The sequence below is a fragment of the Platalea leucorodia genome (genome assembly GCF_965183815.1).
Source record: "Platalea leucorodia genome assembly, chromosome: 4".
In the NCBI taxonomy this organism is placed as follows: domain Eukaryota; kingdom Metazoa; phylum Chordata; class Aves; order Pelecaniformes; family Threskiornithidae; genus Platalea; species Platalea leucorodia.
The window spans coordinates 44,614,676-44,632,443 of NC_138826.1; the positions used below are offsets into that span (position 1 = coordinate 44,614,676).

A 17,768-nucleotide genomic window follows, 5' to 3' on the forward strand; every position below is an offset into this window, starting at 1 on the left:
ACAAGAATTTACCGTGTTAACGTACTCTGCCCTTTACAAATAATTCCGAAGAACTGTTAATGTATTCTTGAAAAATATGCATTTATTTAAGTTTGTGTGTTAGACTGTGTGGAAGGAATCTTCCCTGGCCCCCACTTGAAAATGAAACAGTCTTCCAGTCATAATATTAAAAAAGACACTTTTGATAATTTTGAACAAAACCTCCCCTCTGTTAGGGAGAAGAGCTTTGAATTATCATTGCGTTGAAGTGTTCCTTCATTTGTCTTCTTCAATTTATGAATTAAAACTGTGAAGTTCACAGTATTTTATTATGTCCCATTGATGATACTGTTACCAATTAGTCCTAGGTTTTGATTTACCACAAAGACTATGTCCCAGAGGTCTCACAGGACGTATAAAGGCGTGACTTGTTTGAATTGCAGGTATTCAGAAAACTCATTCTATACCCTGCATTTCTAACAGCTAGTTTTTCTCCTAGTAGGAATGGAGTTACGATGCCTATCCCCCTTTTTTTCCAGTCCTTGTCAGGGAGATAGGAAAGACTGCTACTGACATCTCAGGCAAGAAATTAATGGCGAGGCTGAGCAAAATTTGCATCAATCTGTGACTTTAGAGTTGTCATCAAAGGTATGTTTCTTTAGGTAAGAGCTTCCAGCAGCTTCTGCAAGTCGGCATTCGGTTTCTGATGTTACACATGTAAGTAAGCTGAACTGTAGGGTCCTGAGAACTACCAAGTTCCCAGCGATTTCTAGAGCAGTGCGACTAGTGTCAGTGACGAAGGATTTAGCCCTGTTTCTCTCTTTCACAGCACTATTGGTGTGAAAGAAACAGTTCCCTGGTTTTGCCTTTCCTCATATTTCACTCTGCGTTGTGGTGAAGCTGTTCGTTATAGCTAGGTTTTCCTTAAAACATTAGAATGTATTTAAATGGGTTGATACACGGCACTAATGGCACTAATGCTGAAACTGAATGAATCAGCAGTTTGTTTCATCTGACATTACGTGCTGTTGAATATGGAATTATAGAAAGAAATGGCTTGCTGGTTTTTAGTTTGCAGTGCTAGATGAACAGTGAAGATTTTGTCCAAGCGTAAAACCGTCTTTTCCTTCCCCTGTATTTAAACTGTCTGGTTTTGAATACTGTTGCACTTCTAGACCCTCTAGTCCCAGAATACCAAATTTTATTATGTAGTGAGATAAAAACCCCTGGGATTTCAGCCTCAAAAAAGCCTGAAGTGATTTTTGCCCTGCGTGTTCGGAGCTGTTAGACTAAGCTGCTACTCTGACTTCGGAGTAAGACACCAAACTTGGTTTTCTTACCCTTTTACTTCCTACTGAAGGAACAGCAAAGAAATGTTTCGTAATGCTACACTGAATAATATTCCTAAACTGAAAGGAGAGCGTGCAAAGAAGCAGGGAACTTAAAAGGAAACACAGTTCTCTGGCTTACTGTTATTATTGCTTCGCCGTAGAAGTACTGTCCACGTGTGTCAGAGGACTACTCCCCGCTGTTAAACCATGCTTTGGGAATTACAAAGGGAAAGTGGTTTTGTTACTTTTCTCACTATTCATGTCAGATTTCTTTTTGACAGTGACCTCTTTCTAGATCAGAAACTTTACGATGAATGAAACCAAAGTGACGGAGTTCGTCGTGATTGGATTTTCAGATTTTCCAGCTCTTCAGATTCCATTATTTGTGCTTTTTTTCCTGACTTACCTGGTCACCCTCACTGGAAATGTCCTGCTAATGACAATTATCAGGCTTCACCGTCACCTTCACATCCCCATGTATTTCTTCCTTTCCACTCTCTCTTTTTCAGAAACTTGCTATACATTTGCTGTCATTCCCAAGATGCTGGTAAATCTAATAACAGACGAAAAGTCCATTTCTTTCACTGGATGTGCTGTTCAGATGCTGTTCTTCAGTGGCTTTGGAGGCACTAACTGTATGCTTCTAACAGCAATGGGGTATGACCGATGTGTGGCTATATGTAAACCTTTACATTACAACGTCCTCATGAACGACAGAGTCTGTAGCCAGCTAGTGGCCTTTGCAACGGTCACAGGCTTTACCTTGTCCCTGGTAGATACCTACTTTATATTCACGTTGCCTTTCTGTGGAGAGAAGGAAATTAATCACTTCTTCTGTGACATGGCTCCTGTCATTCAGGCAGCTTGCACAGAAAATAATGGATTTGAGACAGTAATTTTTATTTTTTGCATCGTGGTTGTGTTTGGCTCATTCTTGCTGACTCTCCTCTCGTACGTTTTGATCTTCAACACCCTCCTCAAGATCCCTTCTACTGAGGGGAAACAGAAAGCCTTTTCCACTTGTGCCTCCCATCTCACTGTGGTTGTTGTGCACTTTGGGTGCGCCTCCATCATCTATTTAAGGCCCAAATCCGCCTGTTCCCTAGAGGGGAACACTCTGATTTCTGTCACTTACACCGTGGTGACTCCCTTGCTGAACCCTGTGGTTTATAGCCTGAGGAACAAGGATGTGCGCCTGGCCCTTCGGAAAGGCCTGGGAAGAAAATCGTGCACATGGATGAGGTGAAGGGAGCTCCTTGAAGTTCTGGGGTGAATGGGCTCTCCCCTTAGGCAGATGGCTTTTTTTGTACCTTGGCACTGAAAAAGCAGGGTACAATTCGATTTGGAATAACGCTGGATGTCAACCTGGGTAATCCTATGATAATCCATAATAGGAGAAATTGCATTACTAAAAGCTGACCTGCAGCCACCACTCGCTGCCAGCTACGTTGCTTCTGGTTTTGAGCTGGTAAGGGAGATGAAAACACCATCGTGAGGTACTGAAGAGTAAAGGATTAGCATGGTACCTACACCATTTGGATAACCGGGCCTGTAAGAGAGCTTCGCTGCCTTTGTTATCCGTTCTTATCCCCACGTTGGCTTTCCGTTCAGAGCCAGAGGTAATTCCTGCACACACAGACTCATAGAAGTTAGTTAGACTGGAAGGGACCTCTGGGGGGCACCTGGCCCAGCATCCCATTTCGGAAGCAGGGTACCTCCTGACAAATGCTCCTTTGCACGACTGTGTCATTCTTGCCAGGCCCTGAGATCATCAGTGTGGTCCTGAAGAACATTTTTCTGCTCCTCATTTCGTACCACCCTGTGGAGGGAAGAACGGTCTTGTCCTCATGACCCGGGTGGGTGTAGAGCCCTTCAGTGAAGCAGCAGTCTCCTTCAGCCCAGCTGATGATGGCCTCTCCTCAGGGAACAAAGCTCCCGGACTTTCACCGGACCTATGGCACAGCATGCCCCGGGGCCCTCGAGTTGGTGGCCGTTAGCTCCATGTCCATTTATGCTCCATTCAAACTGAGACTGTTGGAGAACATACCTGGGCTTGTGGCTCTTCTCCTCTTGGCCGCTTGGTGGGAGACCGAGGAATGCCTGGTTCATCTGGAGCGTACCAGTTCTCTGAACACAGGGAAACAGACTGGCTCTCTTACACCCTTCCACTCTGTGTCTGTTAGTTCCAGTCAATAAACCTGAAGCACGGCCAGAGAAAAGGACAACAGCGACTGTGACTTGGTCTTGCTATAGTGACTTGCGCCCATTGTCTTGGTGGGAGAGAGACAAAGCTGTTGTTAAGTCCAGCCGGGGAGCTGATCTGTCTCTGGTGCTCCTCTATCAGAAAGCATCTGCCCCAGTTAGGCCACACAGCAAAACACCGTCTGACCTCATGGTTGGGCTGCCTGCACACACCCATCTTAGAGTCTGAGGGAGCGGTATATAGCTCAGCGATGGGGATCCAGCATCTTGCTCGGGGGCTGGGGCTTTTTCTGCTCATGCCCAAGCCTTACTTCCACTTCCCTCCCTCAAGTCCCTCCTGCCCGGTCAGATTCAGCAAGATCAGAAGCAAACACCAAGTCACTCGGTGCCCGTGTGAGCACCTCTTTCCCATCTGAGAGCAGTGCTGTTTGAACCTCACGTTCTCCCTTCCTGCACGCGCGCAATCTAAGCCCTGCTAAAATCACCCTCTTTCTAACCACCACATCGCAAACCACGTTAGAATAACTCGCTCAGAGCACGCACTTTTGCTAGCTGCTTCAAGTGTGCCTCAAGATTTTCCCCGTTCCTTTCTAAAGACTGCTGCAGAACCTAAACCTGACGCATTAGCACAGGGACAGGGGTCACTACGAGGAAGTTTATCTTTAACCACATTTTGCTTTGGAAACTATCTGTGAGCTTAAGCCCTCCTGAGCTTAAGTCCTAGACGATATGGCTCCCTCTGGCCAAAAAATGTGAGCCTGCGCTCCACCCCACTGTTACGGTCCCCTGGACTCCCTGTGGCTGACCCAAGCCAAGCGCGCAAGATGCGGGTGCCTTTTTTCCCAGACCTTCCTTCAAACCACAGGGGGTATGATTGCCCCCACAGGCCAGGACTGCAGGAGCTTCACCTTTCTCAGTTCCACAAAGGCCCGGTCCACAAGGGCGTCTAAATTGCAGCTGATTTTTGCTATGCTGTGCAGTCAGGTGCTTTTTGCCCCTCTCCACTTCCCCACAGTCAATTGCAGTTTTCTCAGCAGCCATCTCTGTTTTGGTCCTTGGGGGCCAGCCTCTGGGGTTTGGGGTTTGAGGAGGGATTTCACAGTCAGTATGCGATAGGAGTCGCTTCATCCCTAAGACGGCAAGGGAAGCACAGCTGAAGAGCAGCACAGGGAAGGGAGGAGCAGGTGAAAATGGCTCTTCCAGGGAGCAGCTGTAGATGGAGAGGTGGAAGGAAGCACGCATGAGGAACTGGCTGAGAAGGGAACTGAACTTGAGCTAAGTAAAGGGTGAAATCCCAACTTTTATCTGACAGCGATCGGGCAACAAATGCTACAGCAGCGGCAGCAGTGGCTGTGCCTGACCTGCCACGCAGGCAATACGCTTGCCAGAGCCTGAACCGAGCACGTGGGTCACGCAGCCCTGCTCAGCACTTTGGGTAACAGAGCCTGCGGGCCGAGGCTCTGCCTGTCCAAATGGCACAGGGGAGGGTCCCATGGTGCCGGGAGAGGAGCCACGCGAGGTGTCATTAAGGTGTCAGCGTTTCAACGATAACAAGTCTGACGGGGCCTCTGCAAGTGGCACGGGTGATTCCCAGTGCTGCTGTTGTGCCGCGACACAGGCCACAGTGGGGGTTGTTAAAAGTTAAGATTTCTTGTTTTGCAAAGCATTTACATGTCTGCTGGAACACAGGCACATCAGGCGTAGTGGGGGAAGAAGGTTCCAGGCCTTAGCTGTGATTCCCACCTGCCTGCCTACCCAGGGACACTCATCAGTCTCGTAACACGCACAGGGGAAACACACCTCAGGACTTGCCTTGCCCGCTCTCGCGTCCATAATAAGTATCACCCTTCCCATGTTTGCAGGCATGCGCACAAATCCACCCACAAGTTTATTTTAACGGCAGCAGTCGGGAATAAAAGCTTGGCTCGTGCTGGCGTTACACTGAATCCAAAACTTTGTTACTGTGGTTGGGATTGCTGAACTGTGATCAGCACGAAGAAACAAGGGTCACCCTTTCAGAAAGACCAAAACTGCCCCATTTCATTTCTTTGTGTGTGAAAGGTGTAGCACAGAGGGCTCTTCCTGGTCACTGCCTCTAGCTCTTCCTCTGTCTTGCCCCAGAAAATACGGGACTTTGTCCTCTCACACTTTCCCATGTTGGCTGTGATAATTCTCTCTATAGCTCCAGGATCCCCTTTCATCCAAAACATTGACTCTGCAGCCCTGTGCTGACGCCTTTCCCTCTCTGCACTCATTTCCTTTCTTCCTGTGCACCTGTTTTCTCTCCATTCATGTGCCTCGAAGGCTCTGACGTGCCCCCTCTGAGTCCCTCTGCTCTGCCAAAGCTTGACTGTGCCCACATCCCCCGTTCGCTGGCCAGTCCCACTGATAAGGTTTCTCCCGCAGTGCCCTGCGCAGTGCAAACAACCCCTCTCGTTTGGAGTCGCCTGCTTCCTTCCGTCACCCCTAAGATTGAGAAAGAGTGCTGTTCTTCTCACGTCACGCAGAATGGGGACAAACTGCAGAGAGGACGGGAAGCCACTGAGCCAACAGGACCATTAGCAGAGAGGTTGTAAGCAGTGACAAGGCCTGCACTTTGAAAGTTTCAGAGGCAGCATCCGTTCTCCCCTCCTCCGCTCCAGTCTTGCCCCACAGCTAGAAAAAATCCCTTGTGATTAAACAAACACAGAACATGGCTATAAAGAAAAGGAGAAAGCAAATCCTTGTTGGAAATAAATGGTTAGAGAGATCCTCACCCTTGAAAAGTTTGAAAATTCCTTTCATAAACAGGAAATCTAGCGCAGATATTTAACACACCTCAAACTTAAGGGTCAAACTTAAGGATATGCTCTCCTGTATGCCTTTCTCATACCGGGTTATCTTGCACCACACACCTCAACACCAGGAAAGGAAAGAGCCACAACACGGGTTATGCGTGGCTTATTTTCAGATTTCCAGGTGTGGGGTGCCTTTTTTAACCTTTGATTGCCTCTATATACCGAAAAAAATTTGAATCTCCTAGTATTGCAGTAGTATCGACTTTGTATTTGACTCCTAGTATTGACTTTGTTGCATTTGGAGCACTGATTATTAGTCAGGAACACCTGTGGATTTTATAAATTCCCCATAGTATCGGTAGTTATATCAGTATCGTTTACATCAGCAACAACAAGTGTGTGGTGCCACTGAGATGATTTCCCAGGTATCTTAGAGGTGTGTTTATGTGCTACCTGTTGTCTCTGAGGCTTGAAGACAATGGGAGATGGATGTCTCTCCCCCCTTGCCTCCACTGGAAACCACTTCTGGAACGTGTTAGCAGAGCGAGATTGAAAGAAGAGTGTGTTTCAATCGTTCCTTAAGCCAAAGCGCTTCATGCCCCGAGTTTCTGTAAAGTCCCACAACGAGCTGGGTCACCTGTTTGTAGCAGTTTGGAGTGGAATGCATTTGCCTATGGAAACCAGGCAACACACTTCCCTGCGGCACGTGCGCCCTTCCTTTCTCTTCCCTCTCCTCCCATGGAGTTCCAGAGAACGCCAGCTTCAGCCTAGGATACATACTTAACATCCAGAAGACCTTGCAGTGTGGAAATAAATAGGAAAAGTGGGGGAAAATGAACAACAGTCACTGTCAGAAAGTGGCTTTTCCTGACTTCCCAGGATCCCGAGTGGGGACACGCCCGATGGGAAGATCCCACAGGAGGGTCTGTCCTTGCGTGCCTCACCTGCAAGAAAGGTGGGCAGTGTGCTCAGGCTGGATCCAGAACCTGAGGGCCCTGCGAGAGCCATGGAAAGAAAGGTGTGGAAGACACCGCCCGCCCATCGGGCTCTGCATGGGCAGGCAGCTGTGGGAATTGGGGTGATGGCTGTGATGAGCCCAAGTGCTTTCCTGCCCTCCCCACCCAGGAAGGGCAAACGCGGCTGGACTGCAGGGCCCTTGCTGTCTCTCCCGTATTGCCCCTTGGGATGGCGCAAGAGGAACCTCCAGGGCCCTTTGCTCTTCCAGAAACGTTCATCCTCAGCACCCCTCACAGCCTGCGCCCACCCTTTGCAGGAGGCAGATCCCTTCTTCCCCTCTCAGCTGCTTTCAGACCAAGTGCAAACCTGAGCTGGAGGCAGGTGCTGCCCATCAGGGCCAGTTGCCCTCCAGGCAGGTTCCTGCCCTCTTCCTCAGCAAGGGCTGCTCCACAGCCTCCCTCTGCAGAGCTTTCTGTCTGCGTCCAGCTGCGTGCCCTTGTCCAGCCAGGAGACGCTAGTCCAACACACAGCACAAAAGGCCCCGTGTCCCGCATGGCATTGCAAAAGCTTTTATTGTACCCTTAGAACATAGTGCCTTGCACATGTAGCAGTCCTTGCCTTGCCTTGCTGGTGTGCGGCAAGAGCTTCTACCTTCTTCTCACTTGACAGCAGCAGCGGTACGGGCAGGTGCAGCCCTTGGCGTGGGGCCTCTCTTCTTACTCTTGCCCATCTTCTTTTTGGAGGCTGAGGCCACGCGCTGGCTTTGGGGGACAGCCCTCCCGCGGCGCCTGGGCACGCCGCCTCGCAGGAGCTGCTTGAGCACAGAGCTCTTTTGCATCGCCATCTGCAAGTGCGATGGAGAAATGCGCTTCTGCTTGCTCTTCTTGGAAATCTTGCCAGCCACGTCCATGGTCTTGTGCGTCACCCACTGCAGCACCGCAGCCAGGTAGACGGGGGCCCTGGCTCCAAAGCGCCCAGCGAAGTGGCCTCTGCGCAGCTGCCTGTCTACGCGGCTCACAGGGAAGAGCAGCCCGGCCCGGGAAGACCGGGAGGAGCGGCTCTTCTTGGCCCTTCCTTCACTGCCTCCGGAGGGGCCCCCAGAACATGTCGCTTCAGGCTCTCTCTCCTGCTCAGGCATTGTGCAGACCTCCTCTGCTCCAGACATGCTGCTCACAGCTTGCTCCCGCAGATATCTCCGTGCTGCGCCTTCCCGTGCCCTGCCCGCCTTGCCCGCCTGCCCTTGCTTTCCTTGCTGGCCCTCGCTGGTGGTTCCTGTCTCTGGGCTTGGGCTGCCTGCGCTTGTCCTTGCTGGCCTGGCCAAGCCTTGTCTGTGGCAGGGCAGCCGGGACAGACCCTGCTTTGACCGAGCCCCTCGGAAGAAGGGCTCTGGCTCAGGCCCTCTCCTGCACCGGCTCAGGCCCTTTGCTCACCTGGGCAGCGGGAGCAAGGGTTCTCCTTGGGTGCAGGGACCAATAGGGAAGGACTTCCTCTGTGACCTCACCTCCCTGCTTGTGACATCATCCCTGCTGGCTCCGCCCTTTGCAGGTGAGCTCAGGGAGCAGCTCTGCCCCCCAGCTCTGCTCCTGTTTTCCATGGCAGAGGATTTCCCAGCGCTTGGCATGGGGGAGCCACTACAAGGCTCTCCTCTCCTCTGTGTTCCCCTCCCTGGCCCTGCCCTGCGACAGCTCTCTCTTCAGTGCTTGCCTCTCCTCTCTGACCCAAACTTACATTGCCACTCTTGGGGATAAGTTCTCCTTCCCTGTGTCCTGGGATCCCAGAGCCACAGGCTGCCCAGACATGGGTCCTGTTGTGTCCTGCCCATCAAGGCCTACCACCAGACCAGTGTCATTAATAGAGACGTATTAAGCAGTGACAAAGACTGGAGATTGAAAGTTCCAGTGCCAGCATCCATTCTCCCCTCCTCCATTCCAGTCTTGCCCCTTAGCTGGAAAAAATACCCTATATTTGTGTCAGGTGTGTGAGAGAAAAATGCAGGGACTCGCCATGCAAGTTAAGTTTCATCAAGTCATTGACGTTGTGTCTGAGAATTTGCACTTATATGAGACAAATTTTCAAAGATCTGTGATGAAGGATGTTTAAAAACAAACCTTTGGGTAAAGGAAACAATGCCTTATCTTCCCATAAGATATCAGCCTTGGTTTTGGTCTTATTTCCTTTGATTTTCATGTAAGCTTCCTCATTTTTATCTTTTTATGTAGGCCTTCATGTCACAAGGTTATTAGGTACATCACTTAAACTCCTCTGGAGTCTTAGTTGGGCAGCAAGTAAGTAAGAACCTGCAATAATTTATTATTACTATTATTACTCTTACAGTTATTGTCATGTGAAGGACTATTTGAAAGTGTGAAATGTTTTCAGTCCTTGTAACATTTCAAGGTATAATGGTGTATATGGGAAAAGATCACCTTTTCTAATGGATTAAGCTGTGATACTATTATTTCATTCCTTTGTCTTATGATTGTTCTTTGCAGCAGAACATTTTTGCATAAGTGAGAAAAGGAAATCAAACCCTCAAAACAAAATTAATCCTGCTCAAATTTTCCAGTTTTCTGGATGTGCAGCTTGTGCTTATCCTAATGTTTTTCATCATATACCTACTTACAATTGAAAGAAATGTCACCATTATGGTAATTATAAGGATTGACTGTACTCTCCCATTTATTTCTTTCTCTCTGTTCCTTCATTTTCATAGATCTGTTATTAATTAGTCATTGTCCCTACTGTGTTGGCAAATTTCTTAAAAGAAATCAAGACCATTTCATTTATTGCTTGTCTTATGCAGACATTTTTCTTCATTGGTTCTTCATGGTCAGTTTGTTTCCTTCTAGTAGCAATGGGTTATGATTACTGCTTTGCAATATATAAGCTTTCAAACTCATCCTCATGAACCCCAAAGCCTATACTCATCTGGTGGCCTTTTCAGCACTAATTGGGTTTGTGCTGTCCCTAAGTGAGACATCTTCCGTATTTAACTTAAGTTTCTATGGCCATAAGATTAATCTCTTCTTTTGTGACATGGCACCTGTGATTATATGGCTTACATGGACAGCAAAGGAACTGATTTTTTCTTGTTTGGTCTTAGCATGTTGGTTATATTTGCCTCATTCTTATTGATGCTGCTTTCTTATGGCTTCATCATTGTTGTGGTTTAACCCTAGCCAGTAACTAAGCAACCACACAGCTGCTTGCTCACTCCACCCCACTGGTGGGATGGGGGAGAGTATCAGAGGAGTAAAAGTGAGAAAACTTGTGGGTTGAGATAAGAACAGTTTAATAATTGAAATAAAATAAAGTAAAGTAGTAGTAGTAGTAGTAGCAGCAGCAGCAGCAGCAGCAGCAGCAGCAGCAGTAGCAGTAGTAATAGTAATAGTAATAATATACAAAGCAAGTGATGCAGGAGGCAATTGCTTACCACCTGCCAACCAATGCCCAGCCAGTCCCCGAGCAGCAGTCCCCCCCTCCTGGCCAATTCCCCCCAGCTTGTATAGTGAGCATGACGCCATACGGTATGGCATAGCCCTTTGGCCAGTCTGGGTCAGCTGTCCTGGCCGTGCCCCCTCCCAGCTTCTTGTGCACCTGGCAGAGCATGGGAAGCTGAAAAGTCCTTGACCAGTGTAAGCACTACTTAGCAATAACTAAAACATCAGTGTGTTATCAACATTATTCTCATACTAAAACCAAAATACAGCACTATACCAGCTCCTAGGAAGAAAATTAATTCTATCCCAGATGAAACCAGGACAATCATAAAGAAAATGCCCTCTACTGAAGAGAAACAAAAAGCTTTTCCTAAGTGCTTTTCTCATCTTGTTGTGGTTGCTGCGCACTTTGAATGTGTCTCCATGATATATTTGAGGCCCAAATACAGATCTATCTTGGATGAAGACACTTTTCTTTCTGTTACTTATGCTGTAATGACTTCCTTGTTAAACTCTGTAGATTATAACCTGAACAAACAAGAACATGCAGCTGGCCCTCAGGAAGACCCTTGGTAGAAAATAGTTTACTAAGAGCACATTCAGGGCTCAGTTAGAAAGCTAGTTTAATCCCTTGAGAACTCCTCCCCCAATCCAGCAGCTGACAGCTTCATGGAAAGAAAAGGCTGTGATATCAGCTGCATCATGGGGGAATCTTGCCTATTCAGCGTGTTCTGTGAATTAAGTGCTCCTCGGGAATCATTCTCACGCAAGAAAACCTTCAGTGAACAGAGGCTGGTAGAAACATGACTTCAGAAATCTATACAGGACAGCAGCATTTGCAACTCTCCTTCCTAGGCATCTGCTTGAACACACTCTTAGTTTTCTTTCCACTGGGCCATTTTTGTCCCATCTAGAATGTAGTCTTTCTAGGATGTCCACCTCCTTATGGTTGTTTTTAGGAAGTGATTAGGAGAATGCTGATACCATCAGGCCTGCAACAGGCATCAGTATGGTGATACCAGTATGCTTTATCCGTCTGTCTCAGATGTTCCCCTGCTAACCACTGAAAGCATCCTGCTCTCCCCAAATCTTGACTGAAGAAGTTGTTTTGACATGTGTTCTATGGTCAGAACAACATGTTTGCTTTATGGTCCTGATTAGGTTGTGGTAATCAAGGGCAGGGATGCCCAGCAGGTACTCTTGGACAGCCCAGATCATGATTTGCATACTTTATTATCCCATTCCTTGTCCCTCCCATTCTCCACCCCAATCTCCTCCCATACAAACAACCTGCCCGCTTTTGCTACTACATTTGTTACCTAATTTGAGATTTATGATACTGTTACCTAAGCAATTTTGGCCCTATATTGTATCACTCATATAACCTAACTATGGTTGGCCTTGCAAAATTCTTGCCACCAATACCTCCCTCCAATTATCTGAGAAGTGCAATGATTTCTCACATAAACTGCCCCTTAACCACCTGAGAAATCCAGCCATTCTTCACGGTGCTGTCTGTAACTTTTGTCAACCTCTCACACTGTTACTTGCCATGTTGGGCAATTTCTCATGCCATGGCCAGTAGTTTTCTATGCCTGGGTTGGTTAGTTTAACCTGAGGGCAGGGCATAGTCAGAAGCCTACATGTGCCTGCAGCCTTAGCAGTTGCCATGGGGGTATTTCAAACACAAATGCAGCCCCAAAGAACCACTCTTAGAAGAGGGAGCACAGCACCTGGGCTGAGAGTTCACCACATCTGCAACCTGAGGAGGCAGCAGAAGGAAGGGTTTCTTAGCCTCCTCCCAAACTAATGTCACAGAATTCTTCCTGATTTCTTCCTGAAAACTGGATTTCCCTGTTTCTCCATTGCACAAATTCTTCTGGTTTTGGTGTTTTCCTTCATGTGCTTGTCCGCTCTCGCTGGCAATATCTGTATAGTGGTGATAATAAGGGTTGATTGTTCTCTCCATTTCTCCATGTACTTCCTTTCTACTCTCTCCTTCTCAGAGACATAGTATACCTTTGTTGTCCCCAGTATGGTAGTAAATTTGGTAAGAAAGCAAAAGGTCCTTTCCTTCATGGGACATGCTATCCAGATGTGGTTTTTTCCTTGGCTTTTGATGCATCAATTGCCTGCTCCTAGCAACAATGAGATATGATCGTTATGCCTCAGTCTGCAGACCCTTGCAATTACCATGTCATCATAAGCCACACGTTCTGCCTGCTGCTGGCACCTTTTTCAGCGTGGACTGGATTTCTGTTCTCAGGAACAGAGACATGCGTTATTTATCTTTCTGCAAGTAGAATAAAACTAATAGCTTCCTCTATGATCTGGCACCACTTCTTAAGCTTGTGTGTGCCAGGAACTGTCTAGATGAAATGGTCATTTTTATGCAGCTGTTTTGGCTGCATTTTGCTCCTTCTGCTTGATTCTGCTCTCTTCCCTTCTTCTCAACACCATCCTGAAGATACCTTCCACTAAGAGAAGGTGGAAAGCCGCCTCCATTTGTACATCCCACTTTACTGTGGTTATTATGCACTTTGGATGTGCCTCCATCATCTACTTGCAGCTCAAATCCAGAGTACATCCTGAATGAGGATGTTCTGATTTCCGTCACCTACACAGTGTAACTTCCCTGTTGAAACCATTGGTGTACATCCTGTGGAACAAAGATGTGGAAGTAGCTCTCAGAAAAAGCTTTCTTGTGAAAAACAAATCTTTGAGGTCCATGAAATTTATCAGGGAATGAAGTTGAAAAACCTGTAGAGATGGAAAACAAGTATTTCAGCTATCTGAGAGGTGTGAGAAAGTCTTTTTCCCAACCAAAAGGCTTGAGACAAACAAAGGAAGAAGTTGCATGGGGGCAGTAGAGAAGCAGTGTAGTCGAAATGGGCAGCACAGACCCACTACTGCTGTGTCCCCTAGGTTGAAATATAAGGCATAGCCTCCTAGAAATGGTTAATTTGTGTGATTAAAGGCTCATCCCCACAACCCCAAAGGAACAGAATTAAGCAGAAGGAACAAGGGTAGGCAGGGAAACCCCAATAACCTGAGCAGAGCCACAGGAGCACCCTGACCCGGCTCCTCCCAGGGCTGCCACAGGGCAGGGACCAGCCCCATTGTGGGGAAGTGAGACCCACCAGGTGAGTCAATGGGAGGGACTCACTTACAGACTGCCTAGGGGTATGGGACTCATTACGGGATCATGGGAAGCACATTTTGAGATTGTGTGAGACATTTTATGGGATATTTAAGGGAAGAGCCAAAGGTGGAAAGGGAGGGATCAAGGTGATTTAGGGAGGAACAATGATGGGAAAAGAGAGGGAAAATGGGATAAAAGGGGCTGGTCACTTGTAAACAGGTTGCTGGTCAGTATGCTTGTCTGGCCATGCCCTGCACCTGGTCAACACAGTCTCTCCTGTCTTCTTATTAAACTCTTTTTCCTGACTGTTTTCGTGGGTGAGGGGCTCTCTATTCTGTGTGCACCTGTGTGTATGGAGGTCTGCATGCCAGCCACTGGTGAGCGGCCCCTGGGTCAAAAGGGGCCATGATTCTGAGGTGCCAGCAACTAGGGACACTGGAGAGTGCACCTATTATGTGGGTGTGGGTGTGTGCATGTCAGTGTGTAGTCGCTAGCAAATATCAAGTAGGGTAAGAGGTTTGACAGGTATTGGAGTGGCTGAAAGTCTGGATTGGATACTGGAGAGGCCAGAGTGTCTGAGAGTCAGATACTGGAGGGACCAAGAGGTCCAAGCCAGCTACTGGAGAGACTGGTCAGCTACTGGCAAAGCCAGTAGATCTGGACCAGCTAATGGAGAGACCTGTTGTTTGTGTGTGTGTATGTGTGAAACCAGGAGACAAGGAGATCCAGGAGCCAGGATTAAGCATCTAAGGCCAGAGGGATCCATAGGGTGTCTGTGCATGTATGTGTGTAGGTCTGAGTACCAGCAACTGGAGTGGGACTGCAGTTTATGGGCTCTTGTCTGTCTAGGTACCAGAAACTGGGCAGACCAGGGGTTCCCAGGGCCAGCTACTAATTAGACTGGCTAAGATCAGCTACTGAAGGGATCTGTATTTTCATATATATATGAAAAATATGTAAATATTATAAATATTAATATTTTACACACACACACACACATCCATATATATATATTTCGACTAACCTGTTTTCATCCTGATCAGCTGGAGAGGGGAATAGGATGAGGCCATAGGTGCTGCTTATGTTTATGTGAGTGCTGTTTTCTGTTTGTGGTAATCTGTGGCCATCTATGCATACAGATATGTGTGTATCATGTGTATGTGTGCATGTGTTCCTATTGATAACCCATGCTCAGCTTCCCCACTGTCTGGACCTGGGGACATGGAGCTGCAGCAGCCTAGCCTTTATTGGGCTGCCAGAGTCAGCAACCCCAGTGTTGAAACCACACTTGATTCTGACTTCAGCTGGTGCAAGTTGTCAGGGAGCAGCAAGGGCCAGCTGCTCTGCAAGGGACGGGGTGCTGGGAGCCGAGAGCAGTAACAGGGCTGGCAGAGGCAATGACCGTGCCAGCGAGGGCTCAGTCTTGCAGTACCCAAGCAAGGTAAGCAGGGCAGGTCCAGAGGCAGTAACTAGGTTCAGACACTGTCCAGTGATCATCAGGCAAGTCCACAGTGATGAGGCAGGTCCGAGGTCAGGCCAGGAAGGCAGTTTGTGGGTCAGTGTCCTGGCTTGGATCGATGGGCCTCATGGCCAGGCTGCGACGGTGCAAAAGGCTGCCATGTAAATGAGAAGCCATATCATCTCCCGTTATCCATGTGAAAGTGATGTGCTCGGCTGGCCAGACACCCTCACCAAACTGCAGAGTAGCAAAATGTGAGGTTTCTACCAAGAGTTTGGCAGAAAACAAGGGACTTTCAAAGGTATCTACCAGTGAGGCAGCTGAAGTGGGGTTCTCCTCACAGCCCTGAAGTGGTGCCTCCCTTCTCCTTTCTGTGTTCCTCAGGTCCCCCACCACTGCTTCTTGCTACTTCTGGTTTGCTCAAGGAAAGCATAAAGTCTGAAAAGGTTCTTGAGACCCTGCTTTGAGCTAACTCCAAGGTGCTCCCACTTGCGTTCCCCTTATTGTAATACCCGTATGGTAATGGCTGCCAGGGCCTGCAGCATCAACATAACATTAGAAAACCTAATTTTCTTTCAGATACGGTCTCGTATTCCCCCTTGGGATGGCGCAAGAAGGACATGAAGGTCCCTTTGCTCTTCCAGAAACATTCATCCTCAGCACCCCTCACAGCCTGCGCCCACCCTTTGCAGGAGGCAGATCCCTTCTTCCCCTCTCAGCTGCTTTCAGACCAAGTGCAAACCTGAGCTGGAGGCAGGTGCTGCCCATCAGGGCCAGTTGCCCTCCAGGCAGGTTCCTGCCCTCTTCCTCAGCAAGGGCTGCTCCACAGCCTCCCTCTGCAGAGCTTTCTGTCTGCGTCCAGCTGCGTGCCCTTGTCCAGCCAGGAGACGCTAGTCCAACACACAGCACAAAAGGCCCCATGTCCTGGCCACAGCAATAAGATGTCATTGACTCGTTATAGCACTCTCTAGCCATGGTCCAGGGAGGGCTGGCAAGCTTGACTGCCCAGAGAGGAGGACATCCATCTTTGGTCTGGCAGGATGTTTCCTGCCCACAAGTCCTGTCCTGCCTTCCCTCCTCCTGCCTGTCCCCCAAAGTCCAGGGAAGCTGCTTGCTACAGGGTGCAGCTGGGCTGCAACTTGGAGGAGCCCAAAGAGGACCTTCCAGCTGGCAGAACAGGCTTCTGGAGTCCAAGAGCAAAAGAAGTTTGCTTCTGCTCTGGGGCTCAAGTGTTCAAATGCCAAAACACAGCCAAGGACCCTGAACAATCCCTCTACAGACTCTTCCCTGCCAGGGCAGTGCTGGGTGTTACTATTTAAACAAAATGCTCCACTGATGCGGTGCTCTCTCCCACTAGGCAAGAGGCAGTTGCTTTTCATGCTTTGCTGCTGAAAACCTGCAAAGCGTGCCCCAGGTACAGCTGGAATTGCAAGGGCTTTTATTGTACCCTTAGACCATAGCATTGGATTTGGCAAGAGCCTTGCAAACAGGACAGCCTTTGCCTTGCCTTGCCAGTGTGGGGCAAGTTTCTTCTTTCTTTGTACTTAAAGGTGACACTCCTATGTACAATCCTTCTTATGGCTGATTGTTTAATATTCCTCTTCTTGAGAGGTGAGGCAACTGACTTCTTTCTTTGGTGTGCCCCTGCCTTGCAGATGGTGATGCCTGCCAGGAGTTTCTTAAGTTCAGAGTATCTTTTGACAGTCTGGAGAATATGCCATGAAGAAATGTACTGTTTTGCTTTGCTCTGAAATTTCCTTGTCCATGTCTACAGTCTCGTATGGCAAGTACCGGAGTACAGAAGCCAGACACACAGGGGCTCCAGCCCCAGTACATGCTTCCTGTTTCCCTTTGCGCAGCTGCCTGTCTGTGGCTCACAGCACCGGCCAGCCCAGTCCTGGAGGAGCAGCTCATTTTGGTATTCACTTCTTTTTCTTCCAAATGGCCTGCAAAACATAGTTTCACGTCCTGTCTCCTTCTCAGGCATTTTGCAAGATAATGCTCTGTAATCATACTTTCTTTAGCTTGTATTGGTATTTCTTTCTGGTTTTTGTCTTTCATGACTTTCTTTTCTGGCGTGACTGATTTGCTTAAGCATTTTTCTTTTTAGAGAGTAGCTCAGTTCTCTCTACCTGGCATTCTTACCTACCTGTGAATTGCTTTCCTTGCTTACTTTCTGTCCCAGCCTTGTAAAATAGATGTAAGCAACTCTTGGGCACTGGAGACTTCTTTTGTGATTGAGTCTGTCTTTAAATCAGGGAATAAATGTCCCTTTTGACTGGGTGGATAGGAACCAATGGGAACCTGTAGCCTTCATTACTCAAGCACAGAAGGCAGCTCATCCTTTTATAGTGTCACTTGCTCTGCTTATGGTGTCGCACCCTCTGCTGTGTACTGATTCACATGGTTCAGGGAAGTAAAATTCTCTTATAGGTTTACTAAGAATGTTACTTAGTAACCCACACTATTCTTGCATAATAA

General features: G+C 48.0%; 2 protein-coding genes across 2 annotated transcripts; one reads left to right on the forward strand and one right to left on the reverse strand.

Annotated features, from left to right (window-relative positions):
• Nucleotides 1-1,620: 1,620 nt before the first annotated feature.
• LOC309589005 (olfactory receptor 10T2-like) lies at nt 1,621-2,556 on the forward strand (the record flags this gene model as incomplete). The annotated part of the gene is made up of 1 exon (XM_082308840.1): nt 1,621-2,556. One exon carries the CDS (start codon nt 1,621-1,623, stop codon nt 2,554-2,556), a length of 936 nt encoding a protein of 311 aa, XP_082164966.1.
• Nucleotides 2,557-7,904: 5,348 nt separating this feature from the next.
• Nucleotides 7,905-8,411, reverse strand: LOC309589346 (histone H2A-like; the record flags this gene model as incomplete). The annotated part of the gene is made up of 1 exon (XM_082309408.1): nt 7,905-8,411. One exon carries the CDS (start codon nt 8,409-8,411, stop codon nt 7,905-7,907), a length of 507 nt encoding a protein of 168 aa, XP_082165534.1.
• Nucleotides 8,412-17,768: the final 9,357 nt, after the last annotated feature.